General features: G+C 41.5%; 2 protein-coding genes across 4 annotated transcripts in view; both read right to left on the reverse strand.

The window, feature by feature from the left end:
• Positions 1-300: 300 nt before the first annotated feature.
• Positions 301-8,996, reverse strand: LOC118323494 (transcription factor 20-like). 2 transcript variants are annotated; one of them, XM_035655469.1, is made up of 6 exons: positions 8,685-8,996; positions 5,447-7,314; positions 4,217-4,310; positions 4,001-4,050; positions 3,230-3,294; positions 301-2,608 (listed from the first exon to the last, which is right to left on the reverse strand). In XM_035655469.1, exons 2-5 carry the CDS (start codon positions 7,310-7,312, stop codon positions 3,253-3,255), a joined length of 2,052 nt encoding a protein of 683 aa, XP_035511362.1. In that variant the 5' UTR covers positions 7,313-7,314; positions 8,685-8,996; the 3' UTR covers positions 301-2,608; positions 3,230-3,252. The 2 variants fall into 2 exon arrangements, with proteins under 2 accessions (XP_035511362.1, XP_035511361.1); XM_035655468.1 differs by having other exon boundaries at positions 304-2,608; positions 3,230-3,299.
• A 1,413-nt stretch (positions 8,997-10,409) lies between these two features.
• The window catches only part of LOC118323101 (myosin phosphatase Rho-interacting protein-like), a 23,822-nt gene continuing 18,340 nt past the window's right edge, over positions 10,410-15,891 (reverse strand). For both annotated transcript variants that reach the window (XM_035655025.1, XM_035655023.1), the window contains exons 15-22: positions 15,688-15,780; positions 13,493-15,604; positions 13,259-13,406; positions 12,949-13,060; positions 12,701-12,860; positions 12,498-12,599; positions 11,559-11,645; positions 10,410-10,937 (exon numbers count right to left, since the gene is read on the reverse strand). In XM_035655025.1, the coding sequence (XP_035510918.1) occupies positions 10,797-10,937; positions 11,559-11,645; positions 12,498-12,599; positions 12,701-12,860; positions 12,949-13,060; positions 13,259-13,406; positions 13,493-15,604; positions 15,688-15,780 (2,955 nt within the window). In that variant the 3' untranslated portion in view covers positions 10,410-10,796. The remainder of the gene's footprint in view (positions 10,938-11,558; positions 11,646-12,497; positions 12,600-12,700; positions 12,861-12,948; positions 13,061-13,258; positions 13,407-13,492; positions 15,605-15,687; positions 15,781-15,891) is intronic.

Consider the following 15,891-nt stretch of genomic DNA (forward strand, 5'->3'; position numbering starts at 1 on the left):
ACAATTAACTTTAACTGTAAAAGTGGCTTTAAAATATACAGGAGAACATTTTATAAGCATTAACACACTGAAGTCTATCAGAATTTGATCCATTCAGTCTGGTAACATTTAAGATTTAAGTTAGTTTGTTAAATGAGCCACTAAAACATTTACTTTCACAATAAGGTTTATTTTAACATTTTTAAGTGTATTGATGTATACAATATTGATGTTGTCTACATGCTGCTGCTGGTTCTCTGCGTTTTATGATTTAGTGGCCGTCACATTAATCTACACAGATAATTTAATTTATATATTGTGTACGACGTCACGCTGAGTTTCCCCGTCGATTGTTTTTATTTATATTTATATTATAACTGTGTGCCAGCTCTCCCTTTGGAAAGGAGATTTCAATCTTAAGGGACTTTCTGGTTAAATAAAGGTTAAATAACCACTAACGTCAGAGAGCTAATTACCTGCTCGAGTTTAATTTTCTCTGTTTATCTGTATTTCTTTCTGTCCCTGAATCAACAAATAACTAAACTGCACACAGATTTTATTATTAATCAAATATAGTTAGACTGAAAATGTGCAATGAATCTATATTAGAAGCTAATATGAGACTTTGAGACTCTGTTGTGTCAACATATCTCTCACCTTCACAACAGCAGAAACAAACAAATCAAGAAAAAAGATCTCATTAGATTTTAAACAGGTGTGGATTCAGTTTCTTCTGGTTTCAGTCGACACTAAAATAAGTTTAACTGCACTGGAAACAAACATCCTTCTCTCACACAAACAAAAAATCCCCTTCAGGTGTTTGGCGAGCGGCCAGAACTCACACACAGCGAGAACATTCAGTTCCTGTGTGGGACGTCTGCACAACAACAACAACAACAACAACATTCATCAGGCCTCTCTGAGACAAACACTGACTCCGTTTTATTGACTTTTATTAAATAACGTACATTTTTATTCCTCAAATAATAAAAAGTCATGAAATCAAACTCTTTACTTTTAAACAGTCGATGGTTCGTCGGCGCGGTGAGATGATGGATGGTTAAAGCTGCACTAGGCGCAATAAAGGGTCAATTCATATATTTAATCTGTGGATTATTCGGGACAGAGGGGTTTAATACGGGAATAAGCCCGAAGTTTTGTTCAGTTTCACAGTAAATCGGTGAGTCTGTTCGTCTGTCTTTGACAAAAGAATTTAAAGAAAAATCTAATTATGAAGTTAATTTAACTCGTTGAAACTGATCTCGTCGAGAATTTGAAGAAAAACTTAATTTTGTTAGATAAAAAGTAGCTTTAATAATTTTAAGTGACTTAATTTTGTAACTTTTATTTGTTTTGTGAAAATAAAAAGTATTTAATCAGGAATGTTTCTGTAACTTAAAAGGTACTTAAAATGTATGTAATCTGCTTCAACAATTCTTCTTTTTAGTTAAAATAATCGTATTAGAGCGTAACTCACTGTATCCATGGCAACGTTATACTTCCTGTTTCTGAAGATGAGAGCGGACGACCACACCCCCTCGTGTGTGTGTGTGTTAAACTCTTCATCACAGGTTCGTTAATGAAGTTACTGAGTAAATGATGTGAGCAGATTGTTTCTGTAGACTGAAGAGAATCAGAAAAAAGTCTTAAAGATTGTGTAAGTAAAGTTTTTACTGTGAAGAAATACGAACCTTCCTTAAAACCGCCGTTTTTTGAATGGAGTTTGGTTAGAGAGGGTGGAGCAGAGGGGGTTTTAACCTTAATAATTCACACATGAAACAATGAACCTAGCTAACAAAGCGATACAATATTATTTTATGCTTTTAAATTGGTAAATTACCCCCCAAAAGTGACAAATTGTTTTGTTTTAAACCTCAAATATTCAATTTAAAGTGATATAACAGAAAATTTAACGACAATCGTCACATTTAAGAAGCTTTAAACTGTTTTTATTTGACTGTTCCAAACCTCGTTACAGCGACCCTTTAACGCTGATGTCTCGCTCTCTTTATAAACGTACGGTTTGTGGTCGTAAAACGCTGCGAACGCCACATTATTACATTTAACTCTGGCTTAGTGCAGCTTTATATTACATTTAAATCATTTTAGTTGAAAGAAAAAAGGGACATAAATAACAACTGAATGTGCAAACATCAACTGTTCATGCAGCCGGGAAATAAATTATGTGTTTATGTGACTGAAACACTACGAGAAATACAAAAGTAGTAAAAAGAAGAGTTCTTATATAAAGTTTATATTCTATACAATGGATCTATAAAGCTATAATAACTATGTTTAAATAATAAAACTGTATTTGTGACGTCCAGGTGGAGCTTTAATAAGAGGAATAAATAAACACACACACTCACACTCACACAGACAGACACACACACACACACACACTCACACACACATAAAAACAGAACAAAGACTTATAAAAGTTGTCGAGTGGCCCCTGGTTGATCGGTCTTTAATGACGAGATCTCAGCAGAAGGTTTTTCGCCTCCCGCTCGAGGAAACGCGAGCGTCAAGTGTTCGTTATCGCTCGTTAGCGTTCGTTAACGTAATAAAACTGCAGCGGTGGAATCAGGCCGTTCATGTCGCACCCTGAGGAGATCTGAGGATCGCTCTGGAAACACAAACAGAGACGTTAAAACAGGAAGAAAATATCGTTTCTGAACATAAAATGATTCTATTGTGGTTATAAATTAGTAGAGCTGCAACAATCAATAGTTATTAATGTCGATCAATCACCAACAAGTAACCTTTAATGGGTTTATACATTAATGTCTGCTATTAACTATTAACTCTTACTTTTAGTAACTATTAACTATCAACTGTTACTTTTAGTAACTATTAACTATTAACTGTTACTTTTAGTTAACTATTAACTATTAACTTACTTTTAGTTACTATTAACTCTTACTTTTAGTAACTATTAAGTATTAACTGTTACTTTTAGTTAACTATTAACTATTAGCTGTTACTTTTAGTTAACTATTAACTGTTAACTGTTACTTTTAGTTAACTATTAACTGTTACTTTTAGTTAACTATATGCTGTTTCTAATTCTCTGCTCACTGTCTCGCTCTCTCATCAAATAATTTGAAAAATTACTAAAAAGATGAATAGATTTTTAAAATAGTTTCAGGTTAATTTTCTCCTGATTGATCGATTGATTGATTGACTGTTTCAGCTCTACAAACGAGCTATTCCACTTAAAGTTGTTTAAATGATCAATATTTCTCACCTCCAGTGCTTCCCAAACGTATTTCACGTCATCTCTTGTGTTTTCTGTTTCCACCTGTGAACGGTCTGTTCTGTCGGAAACAAACAAACAAACAAACAACAACAACAACATCAGCTCAACACAAATAAAGAAAGATTATCAGATAATGCAGCAAAGAGAAGATCTGCTTAATATCACAACACAACCTGTGAACTAAATATGTATAAAATATAACAACATATTTGGTCAAAATTGTTAAAAAATGCACATTTAAAAGTTTAAATTTGAGCAAATATGTTGCCATTGTGCCTTTGTAGAGCAGTATATAGTATTATGGTTTAATATTATCCATTATCCAGCAACTAGTTTTACTTTGTATCCATTACCTTTTACTTTTAATCAATAATCTAACTATTAGCTGTTTATCATTACTTGTATCTAACTATTTAAACTTTTTATCCATTAATATTAACCAATAATCCATTTATATGAAATATAACATCGTGTTTGTTCATAATTTGCACATATAAAAGCAGATATGTAGTCATTGTGCCTTTATAGGTCAGTTTAGTTTTAAAATTGAATCAAAATCATGAAAAACAGCCTCAAATCAAACAAACAGGAGTGTCCACATACTTTACACACTAAAACCAGCATTTACCACGTTATCATTTACAGATATAAACATTAACTGTGCTGCTGCTTCCTCTACAAGCTGCACACACACTAACACCGGAGTACAGCAGCGCCCCCCGGAGGCCGCGCAGCTCCTCACACTTCCTCTCTGTTCACCTTGTGCTCTGGACATCTGATGGAGAAGTTGTCTTCGTTTAAGAAACAGCCTGAAAAAAACAAAAAAAAGAAATCGTTAAAACATTCGTCATTTCAGGCTGAGTGAGAACGACAACCTTCCCACACGAGTGAGTCAACATCTCGACTCATCCGTCACCTTCACAGGCGGGAAAATATGTATTTTAGTTGATTTCTGACACGTATTTAATTGTGTACCTGACTGAATGGCACATCTGTAGTGATAGTTCCTGGGACAGCCCTTCTGGAAACATCCCATTATTGCACCGGTTTGTTGGCACGCTGAACATTTCTGAAAGCAGACGCACAAAGTGAGAAAGAAGCAGAGTTTTATCTCTTTACGTGAAGCAGAATCATGTCAAAATAACTTAAATAACTCTATTTTTTACATCTATTTCAATAAATTACTCTTGTTTCAGTCAGTTACTGGACTTTTATTGTTATTTTGTTGTTTTTTTTTTGTCTATTTTGTGTAAATATTTTAATTTTAAACGTTTGAAAGCTGAATGTAACAGGAGGCTTCAGACGTTTAAAGTGCTTTTAATTTGAAATTCTCACCAACAATAGTGTTTCGGGTTGTAACACAAGGAGGGAATTTCAAGCTAAATAAAACTAACTTTTAAAAAATATCCACTTTAGAGCTCATTAATAATTTAGTCGATCGCCAGAAAAACAATTTTTATCAGCAATTAATTATCTAAATAGTGAAAATGACTCCACATTCTGTAGTTTCAGCTTCTTGTAACTGAGGATTTGCTGCTTTTCATTGTCAGATATGAATAAACTCGACTGTATATATAAACTATTGTTGTAATCTGAGTAATTTGATGTTTTGGACAAAAACCAACATGTGAACGACGTCGTCTTGGACTTTTATTTTGACTTTTTTGGGGCATTTTTCAGAATTATTTAACATTTTTAAGGAAAGAATTTTAGAAAACGTGACAGAATAATCCTTAAAGATTATATACATATGAATATATCAGCAAACAGCTGTTCTCTGTGTAAAGCTACAGAGTCACATGGTGTCTCTCTCCCTCTGCCTGTGTTGTATCGCAGCCGCCGTCCCTGTGTTTGTTTCCCAGCCGGTTCCCTTTTTGCTCCGACTGAAAACGTGCTGTTTTTACATCAATCCTACGTCGGTGAAAAATTCAAGGAATTTATTTTCCACCCAAACCCAAAGAGTTGGTGGGATTTTGTTTGGAAACACTAACAGAGACGCTTTTAATGAGTTTCATTCTGTTTCTGTCCACTTTAATGAAGTTTTAATGTCAGGACGGCGTGGAGCTAAAATGAGTGTTTGTGTCTCTGGAGTCTGAGAGAGTGACTGATATTTCTGCTCCTGGTTGAACTGAAGGTCTCTCTCTGTAGGGATCCTCTTCCATAACGCTGTCAGACACGGAGAAGAACTACCCGAGTGTCACTCACAGTTTCCTGTGCGACCCGCGCCGCCTCCTCCAACCCGTACAGCTTCCCCCGGACCAGGAAGACGCCGGCGGACCAGATACCGCAGTCCTCGTGGATCCAGCACTCGTCCAGACGAAGAGGCACCTTCGGGGGAGAACCGCCGTCCTCGGAGGAACTGACGGGTAAATGTTCTTCCTCTTTCTGCTCAGTGCCGCCGTTCTGGTTCTGGTAGTCCACGTGCGGGCTGGTGGGGCGGTACGGGCCGTGAAGGTCCCCGAGCCCCGTGGCGTTTGCCGTCTGGCCGCACAGGCAGCACAACAGCGAGTCCTGACGCTGGCTGTCCGAGCTGAAGCGACCGAGCTGGAAGCAGGAGGAGTTGGGAACGAACCCCGACAGAGACCGGGTCTGCTGTGCTCCTCCTCCTCCTCGGCTGCTCCTCACCGCCGCCTCCTCCTCCTGGTAGTTGACGACGGTGCACATCTTCTTCTCCACGTGAACAAACGGGCAGAAACTTCCACATTTCTTGTCCTTCTTCTCCTCTTTAACGTTTGCATATTTAAGTTTGATCTCCGGCTCTCGGGGAGGAAACTGAGCGGACGCTCCGCTCCGCGAGCGCCGCTTCTTCTTCCGCCTCACCACAGTTTTTGCGTTTGCCGACTTGTCCCTTCGCTCCGGCGCGACGCCCTTCTGTTCGGTTCGTCTTAACTTTTTAGCTTTCCGAACGGCGAGGGGCTTCTTCCGTTTACGGTTGACGCTCTTCGCTCGGGGCACCGTGCGGCGAGGCTGCGGCTCTTTCTCCGGCGCCTTCTTGTCCACGCCGGACTCCTCTGAGTGGCTGCTCGCTCTCGGCGCCGCCGGTGTCTGCGGCACCGACTCGTCTGAGCTGGACAGCCTCGCCGCGTACTCCATCATGTCGTCGGAGTCGCAGCATTCGTTGTAGATTCCCACCACGTCGTTCTTGGCTCGCCGCCTCAGGCTGTGCCGCGACGGGCTGCAGGTGAACTGAGGCGTTTCCGAGACGGGTTTCCGGATTCTGGTGCTGCGCCGAACCTCTCGGGTCGGTTTCTCGTCCTCGCTCTGAGGCGGAGTTTCTCTCGCCAGACCTTTCTTACAAGGAAAGTTCTTCTTCTCGTTCGTGACTGAAACCTCGATGACGTCGCTGTCGTCGCTCGAAATGTCCACCGGAGACTCGGCGGGGTTTCCGTAGACCGCGCTCAGGTCGGACAGCAGGACCACGGGCCTGGTGTGGTGCACGGGAATGTCCACGGAGCTGTCGGAGGAGTCCTCGGAGTACGAGCTGTCGGGACTGGGCGAGCTCAGAGGTTGAGGTAGGTGATAGCAACCCCTCGCCTCGTCCAGCGACGACACGGCCGGCGACAGCGGCTCCACGATGTGCCGCACGCCGTCCTGGATGAACGGGCTGCACAAGAGCGGCTCCTTCGCCGAGGAAACCAGGAAGATCACGTCCGAGCCGCTGTCGCTCTCCTCCCCGCCGCTGCTCTCGGGAACCGGGCCGCCGCTCTGGTTGGGCCCGTAGAACCCCGGGTGCCACAGGCTGCCGTGCACGCCGTCGCGGTACAGACCCGGCGCTAGACTCGAGTTCATGTAGTTGCCCAGCGCCTCCGGGCCCTGCTCCAGGTCTCGGCAGTGGACGGGAGCGACCGGCTCCGGGTGCCGCTGCGCCGACAGAGAGCCGAAGGAGGACGAGGCTCTGGTTCTGAACGGCGAGCTGATCTCCGGGCTGCAGCTCGCCGGCCGTCTGTGGTACCACTCGGGCTTCTTCGCCAGGTCCATGGCTTCAGTGTGGCCGCGGGTCAGAGGGGGGACGGAGAAACCCTTCGACAGGTCCACGGCCACGAGAGACGGATCCTGAGAGGAAACTTCCATCACTGCAACGGACACACAGAAAGACACGACTGAGATCCTAAAGGTCAAAGTTCATCTGCAACAGACGTCTTCTGAGGTCACAGAGAGTTAGGACAAAGAAAAGCTCGCTGAAGGAGCCGAAACCAGAACTGTTTTTCTGTTTTTACTGTTTTTGTTTGAAAAATCGATAAATCAATAATCAAAATAGTTATTTTTATTTTGTCGTTTTTTAATATTTGTTCATATTTTTCTGTTAATGAATCAGTGAGTCTCAGACGGGGGGGGGGCGAAGTTTAACGTTAATGAACTACAACTGATCTAAAAACTAAAACTAGGTGTTTAAAGTAAAAACGAGGAGCTTGTTTATGTTTTTTTGTGATATTTTATTATAAAGTTTATTCTGCACAAACACCTGTTGATTTATATACTAACCTGTAAGAACTGTGGGACCAAACATAAACGCTGAAACACACAACTAATACACACCGATCAATAATGAAAACAACTGTTAGTGAGACGCTGAGTGTTACAAACCTCTCCTGAGCATTGTTCTGTTTATTTTATATTCTATAAAATGTATTTATAATATATAATATAAATGTATTTATAAATAAATAAAGACAAAACTGAAGATGTAAATGTGTTTTATGGCTTTTGATTGTTCTTAGTGGGTTTTAATTCTTTAATCTTTTAATTAAATTACTTCTGTCTTTACATTTATTTGTTATTGTCTTATATTTATATTTATATATTATATTTATATATTTTTATTGTCTTTTATTGGTGTTGTGCACTTTTCTGTCAGAGGCACTTCGGTCACCTCTGCTTGTTTTAAATGTGTGATTTAAATAATAATTTGTATTATTATTGTTGTATTTATGCTACAGCAAACTGTACAGATATTTTACTTTATTTAAATTATTATTATTATGTGATAGTGATAATAACAAACAATAAAATTCAAATAAAATAATAATTATATGTATTTTATAAAAACAAACTAATAATAACAATAATTATAACATTAAAAACAATTATTAATAATTTTAATGAACGCGCAGGTTATATTTATATTCTGCTTATTTAAACAACTTTAATCATTTTAATAATAATAATTTTAGTGTATTTTAATGCGATATAACAGTTTACGAAAAAATAAACAAAAACAAATATTAAACCGGATTTAATTGTGAGAAATATAATAACAACAATACAAATATAATAATATATAACATATAAATATAATTAATAACCAGTTAACCTGAGCTCTCTACTACCAGATGTTTACAGATGTTTACAGGTAGGCCCGTGCACTGCTGTTAAAGGTGTCACCTGTAAATAAACAACAACAACAACAACAGCCAACCACGGTTCTCTCCAGCGGTGCTCTCACCCTCCGGTGGCCGGAGATCGGCGCCGACAGCCCGGACTCAGAGGCTGAGACCGCCCGCTGGCTCTGCTGGCTCACGGAGCTCGAAGCTAACGTTAGCCCCGCGGAGACGTTGATCCCAGAACGAGGCTCGACGAGTCAAACGGCTGATTCACATTTTAATGAGCGAGCTGGCGGCAGGTGACCGGCAGGTGACCGACAGGTGACCGGCAGGTAACCGGCAGGTGACCGACCTCCTCCTCCTCCTCCGCCTCCGCGCTGCTGTTGTCTTTTAAAGTTCTCATCATGGACTCCTTCTTCCTGCTCAGTCAAGCCGCCGAGGAAACACCCGGATGACGCCGGAAGAGAGAGAGCCCCGCGCCTTCAAAGTAAAAGCTCCACGTTTTGTGTGGTTGGAAAATAAAAGTTGGTTCGTGTTTTCTGTTTGTTGGTTTTCTGTTATAAAGGCAGAAAATGTAAAATAATAAATGTAATGGACTCCCCAGATTGAAATCATATAGAGGGGAAAATAGTTAAAAATAAATAAATAAAATAACTAAGTATATATACTATAAATAAGTGGAAGGAAGAGAATCGCACAGAGTTGCATTTAAATATGCAAAAACTTTTCAATTAAAATAAGATTATTATTATATTATTATTATATAAATACCAGCAGGATGCCAAAATAAATAATATTTAAAAAAAAGCACAAGTAAGGAAAGACCAAAATAAAACAAAGTTTTCTTTTATAACAATAAAGTTTTGTTGCATTTATGAATAACAACTGGAAAAGAGAAATGCCTTAACACTTTTTGAACTACTTATACTGCTTTATATCTTAATTAAACCCCCTTTTTTATTTTCAAGTTAACTTTGAATTCTAGTCTAATGTATGTTTAATGTAAGTAATGTATGTTTTGTATTTTGTATGCTACTGGATACTTGAATTTCCCTCGGGATAAATAAAGTATCTATCTTTAAGTTAATTAAATTTAACTTATATTTTATATTTTCTGTTTTGTTTTGAATATTACTTTGTTTTAGTCTCTTTTCTGTTGATATAAGTTGCTCAGATTCATTGTTAGGCTCAGTAAATACTTACTGTGCTGCAGTTACTTTAAAAATTTAATCAAATAAAATCACTAATTACCTGGTAAAAACAAATAGTCAATAACTTAATTCAAATATCACAATAAAGCAAATAAAAACAGCGTTAATAGAGTTAATTTTGATGAACCTTAAATACAATAAACTTTTATCTTAACCTTAAATAACTGATCAGTTTATTTGTTTATATTCTGTATCAATAATGTGACTTTAAGATAATCAATAAATGTAGTGGAGTAAAAGTAAAGTACTTTAATACACTTAAATACAGTACTTGAATTAATGTGTTATTTTCTTTGTTTGTCGTATAAAAGCTCGTTAATCTATTTCAGTAAGTTTTAATAATTTCACACTAAAGTTTATTACTTATTTTATGTTAATATTATTTTATTAAATATAATTTTTTACTATATTCTGTTCAACTAAAACTCTCAAACATCTCAGCTGTGCAACAATAACAACTCTACAAAGTCACCCCATGCTAGGCTTTTATTTTGAAGTATCCACCCGGAACCTGACTGTGTGTATCCGGATAACTTTACGTCTTCATCATCTTCTTCTTCCTCCACAAACAGTGATGAAGGTCTGAAACAGCCTGAATATTTCTACAATAAAAACACACCGAGACCGTTTTAATCTGCCAATTTCATTTAATTAATAATAATTATATTAATACAAATATATAAATCAGAGTCCACTGACAGAAATGTTTTAAGATTTTAATTTAAAAAGATTTAATTGATGTAAAAAAAAACGACAGTTTAACGACACGTACAGCAGAGGATGAGGACAACAAACAAACAAACAAACAAACAAACACAAATATGATAAAACATGTAATCAGTCTTACAATAACAAAATGTCTGTACAGATAAAAAATATATAAAATAACATAAACACTTATTTCTTAACGACGATGGTAAAAACTTAAAAACAGTTTCTGGATTTATTAAATAAAACTTTAAAGGTTACAGGAGGGAATGATTTGTCTTGTATTAAATACTTTTATTCTGAAATGTGGAGCTATCAGGGTGCATTGTGGTCCAGAGCGCGGCGGGCCAGCCTCAGGTTCTCCCTCAGCTCGTCCAGCTCTCGCTCGCTGTCCGCCCTCGCCGCGCTCAGCTCGCCGTACGCGTCCTTGTACGTCTTCACGGCGTTCCTCTTGTCCTGTAACGGAGACGATCGGGTCGTTATTTCCTAATAATCGACCTCATTGACGACTGTAAACAACAACAACAACAACAACAACAACTTCATCGTCGTCTAACTGTGTTTACTGATTCTGGAGGCTGAATGAATGTTTATGTTTGTTTGTTTTTGTAATATTTGGTTTAATTGTTGGCTGTTGTTTTTGTTTGTTTTGTTGTTGTGATAAAAAAGGAAAAACGTTTCGTAAAAGTGAGAAAAGATTATTTAAAACAGGTTTTTAATAGATTCTTACTATCAATACGTCTCAGTTTTATTCTTTATGCTCGTGTGTAAATAATAATAATAATAATAATAATAATAATAACAGATTGTTTACGACCTTTCTGGCGTTACTGTGCTGACAAATTTTGAGCTTTTTTTTAATGTAAATAAAAACAAAAATGTTTATAAAATAATTATTTTTATATATTTCTACATTAACAAACGTTAATAAAACATTTTATTGTTTATTGTTTGTTGCAAAAAATAGAAGAAAAGGAGACAATTAAATAACAAACTGGCTTCCAGAAAGCTCAGGTTGGTTATTATTATTGTTGTTTATTATTATTGTTTATTATTTATTGTCTGTGTGACTCTCACCCGTTGTGCCGACTGCAGCTCGTCCTTCAGAGACGCGACCTCCTGTTTCAGACTCTGGACCTCGGACTCTTTCACTCGCAGGTTGATCTGAAATAAAAACTCTGAATCAAACATCAGCTACGGACAGTGGACAGCAGGGGGCGCCGCACGCTGCTCAAACCCTGTTTTATTCCCTAATAGTGAAACAAATCTTCTTTTTTTATTTATTTTCTGTGACTTTAACCTTCAATAATTATACAACAACTGTTTGTTTGGAGCTTCTGATCGAGCCGATCACATTGTTATTGTACAAATATTGATTATAACCGCTTTAAGTAAAAGTACTACATTAAGAAAACGTCTCTGTGGCTGATATTTTATTATATACGACAGATTTTTACTGATTTAACTGCAGTTTAGTTTCATTTATCATTATATTTTATCATTTTATAAATGTTCTTATGTTTATGTAAAGCTGTGAAATAAATGTGGTCAAAGTAAAAAGTGGAATTAAATAAAAAGGAACCTTATTTTACTTTAAATCTTTAGTTAATTACAGGACTTAAATACTATACATATAGTTAGTCAGTGGTTCCCAACCTGAGGTCGGGACCCCCACTAGGGGTCGCTAGAGTTTCACAGGGGGTCGCAAGGTCTTCTTGATGTTAAGGTGTTAGAAAACTTTTAAAATACACACAGCAGATCTATATCTTAGTATCTGGTAAGTGTGAGGGAGAGAAAACATTGATTGTTATAAATTAATAAAAATATATAAAACGGAGGAAGAAATGTATAAAATAAATAAACAGGAAATAATCTGCTCAAAATGAATCCAAATCTCTCGTTTTACACAAACTTCCTGCAGTTACTGAGTTCACTGTTCAGTTTTTAATATAATATGATTATTTAATAATGTTTAATGTTTAATAATCAAAGTTTCTGGTTGGTTCTTCCACTCACCTCCATCTCGTACGCGTCCGCTCTCGGACCGAGCGGCGGTTCGTCCTGACGGACCAGAGAACAAAGTCTGGAGATCTCAGCCGCCAGGTGACCGTTCAGCTCCTGCACAACAACAACAACAACAACAACAACAACACAGTTATTGATTTATCTGTTATTGATTTGGTCCTGATGGAGATTAAATCAAAGAGCGTGTATCCGACCTGGTTTCTGGTCCTCAGGTCTTGGTTTTCCTGCTGGCACTGACACAAGGCCTTCCTCTCAGCATCCAGAGCCTGGACCAGATGTTCGTTCTCCAGACACTTCAGAGAGAACTGCTGGGACAACGCCTGGAGCTCCCGTTGGTACGAGGCCAGCTCCTCGCTGCACGAACATCCAGCACAGACACGGAGATCTCGTCAGAACGCCAGAAATACAACAAATAAAGCGCCGTAAGTCGCCGCAGACGTACCTGTGCTGTCTGTAAACGTCCTCCAGGTGAGCGTCTCCCGTCTCTGCCCGACTCCTCCTCTGCACCTCCCTCTCCAGCTCCAGCCGGTGAGCGTTCCCGATGGCCGCGATCGCTGAGAGGAGGAATAAAGTGATTCTGGATATCAGAGACAGTTTGAACGTTTTCCTGAAGTTACAAATATGGAAATAAATATACAGCAACTAATAAAACTATTACTGCTCCTAGAGAGAGATTAATAATCTTCCTGTGCAATAAAACTCTGTTAAAGACGTTTTACGAGATCAGAACATCTGCTGTCGTCTCTCCTCACCGGTCGCCGTGGCAGCGCTCTCCTCCTCCAGCAGTCGGTCTCTCTCCACCAGGAGGCGCTCCACTTCCTGCTGGTGTCGACGCTGCAGCTCCTCCACGACCTTCAGATGACACTCCTCCACGGAGGCGAAGCCGCGCTCGCACGTGACCTGTAGGAGCGACAGACGACCACAGATTAACCTTCGAGTACAGAAGCTGAGCGTTCATGTTCATGATACTCAGACGCTCCGCCTACCTTCAGCCTCTCCATCTCCTCCTCGTGTTGCGTCTGAACAAAACTCATCTTCCCGTCAAACTCGTCTTTCATCGTCTCCTCCACGACGGACAGCTGCTCCTCCAGCTCCTTCACTCTCCTCCTCAGCACGAAATCGGGCTCCGCCTCGAACGCCGCCGCCGTTTCCTCGCGGGACGCGTCACTCGTCTCTCTCGTGTCTTCGTCCGCCGTCTCCGACTCACCTTCGACACGCGACGGTGGGATTTCCATACACTCCACCGTCTCTTCTCCCCCAGTTTCCTTCGCCACCTGTACCTCGATATCTGCGTCCGTCTGGCAGCACGCGTCCATCTTCCCGCCCGCTGACGGCGCCCGCTGTCCCTCCAGGTGCGACAGTCTCGCTCTCAGCTCCCTGTTTTCCTCCATCAGGTCCACGCAGTCGCTGCAGATGAGAGACGCAGTGAGAAGTTTCTGTCTGGTTTCCTCGAGCTCCCTTTCGTGTTTCGAGCGCAGGCGGCTTAAGTGGCAGCAGTAGAACGCCTCGGTGGCTGCGGAGTGGATGAAACCGGACCAGGGGTGCTCCGAAAAGTGGAAGTCGGAGAGGCGGTCGGCCATCAGCTGGAGCTGGTCCTGAGCAGAGGGGCTGACGGAGGAGGCGAGGCGACTCAGCAAAGAGATTTTCATCTGCGTTAAGCCTCTGAAACGTTTGATCTCACACAGCTCGTCGTTAAAGTCCGACATCCTGCTCTCATCCTGCTTTTTGGCTTCCTCACTTGCAATATTCCAAATAATATCCAGACCTTCCCTCCCTTCATCCGCCCCGGACAGAAGAGCTAGAAGCAGCATTTGTTTCTCCACTATCATTCGTTCGGTCACCTCGCTCAGAAGCTCTTCCACGGGTTTCTCCTCGTGCAGCTGGGATGGATTCGACTCCAGTTTGTTGAGCAGCAAACTCCAGAACTCCTCCTCCCACTTCAGCTGACTCGCCACCGCAGGATTCTCCTCCTCTTCTCCTCTCACACCAACGTCCAACCTGTCGATCACCTCCAGTAGTTTCCCCAAAGCGTTCAACCTCATCACCATCCCCTCGATCACCTTCTGGATCCTCTCTTCACCTGAAACGCACCCGTTTCTGTCTCCGTCCTTCGGTCTCTCCTTCTCCAGCTCCTCGTTCAGCCTCCTGATGTCGGCCTCCGCCTCGGCAGCTGCCCGACGGTGAAGCTCGTCCGCCTCCTTCAGCTGCGCGTTCTGCGTCTGGAGCGCCGCGCAGGTGAGCTCCGATTGGTCGAGCTGCCTCTCGAGCTCCGTCAGCTTCGCCTCGGTAGCCTCCAAACAGCGGAGCAGGTTCTCCGCGCTCTCGCTCTCCTCCTGCGCGCTCTCCTCCGGGACGTTCAGCTGCAGCAGCGCCTCCGTCTCCCTCAGGTTCTCCTCCAGGGAGGCGATCAAGCTCTGGGCCTCCAGGAGCTGCTGGTTCCTCAAGCTCAGCTCCATCTCCAGATCGCCGGCCCCCGTCTGTCCCAGCTGCTCCACCTCGGGGAGGTGAAGGGGTTCGGTGTACCTGCTGCTGCTGAGCTCGGCTTTCAGACGCTCGATCTCGCGGTCCGCCTCTGTCAGCTGGTTCAGCATCTCCTGGTTGCGCTGGTTGAGAGCCTCGTTCTGGCTGGTGAGCAGCTCCAGCCTCCTCACCGTCGCCTGGTGCTCCACACAGCAGCTCAGAGAGTCTCCTTCCTCTAGAATCAGTGAACTATACTCGCTGGTATTTATTTGTGTTTCTGAGCCGGGAACCTGCTGACGATCTTCTCCGTCCGGCTGGTTCTCGACGTCCGGATGTCGTTCTGCGGTCTCTCCGTCGCTCTGGGGGAAAACGTCTTGGCTGTCGGATGCAGGGGACAGTAAAGGTGTCAAATCCCCCAGTTCTTGGAGATTTCCCTCCGTGTCGTGCAGCCAGATTCTGGGTGTCTGAGGAGCTAAAGGAGGCGGTTCGAAGCTGAGCTGCTGCTGCATGTCCTGTCTGATGATGTTCTGCTGTTGTAAGAGCTCTCTGGTTTCTTCGTACACGTCTTTCAGGGTCTGCGAGTGGCTGTTTAACGGCTGTTCGCTTGTGTCTTCTTCAGAAGGAAGAGGAGGGTCCAGCTTTAGGAAACAAAACAGAGTTCAGAAAAGATTAGCGGCCGAATGTTAAAGCACACAGACTGAAATAATAAAATGTATCAGACCTTATGCTGATGATATCCCGCTGTACTCAGCTGAGCCTCCAGCTCCAGTCTGCGACTCTCCGACTCGGCCAGCTGAACCTTCAGATCCTCAAGCTGCAAAACACAACAAGTTGTATAACTCATCTGGAGACACTGCGCCCTCAGCAAATGTCACTTCATCACTTTATTTAGTTGTACTGCACCTTAGTTAATTTATGCTGCTAA

Source organism: Morone saxatilis, unplaced genomic scaffold, assembly GCF_004916995.1.
Source record: "Morone saxatilis isolate NCDOM2014 unplaced genomic scaffold, NCSU_SB_2.0 Contig14, whole genome shotgun sequence".
In the NCBI taxonomy this organism is placed as follows: domain Eukaryota; kingdom Metazoa; phylum Chordata; class Actinopteri; family Moronidae; genus Morone; species Morone saxatilis.

Excerpts from the sequence above, each read along its gene's own strand:
- LOC118323494 (XM_035655469.1), bottom strand. The coding sequence starts at position 7,312 with ATGGAAGTTTCCTCTCAGGATCCGTCTCTCGTGGCCGTGGACCTGTCG. Across the intron at positions 4,311-5,446 it reads CGCGGGTCGCACAGGAAACT|AAATGTTCAGCGTGCCAACA; the intron begins GTGAGTGACACT and ends GTCTGCTTTCAG. Across the intron at positions 4,051-4,216 it reads CAGATGTGCCATTCAGTCAG|GCTGTTTCTTAAACGAAGAC; the intron begins GTACACAATTAA and ends TGTTTTTTTCAG.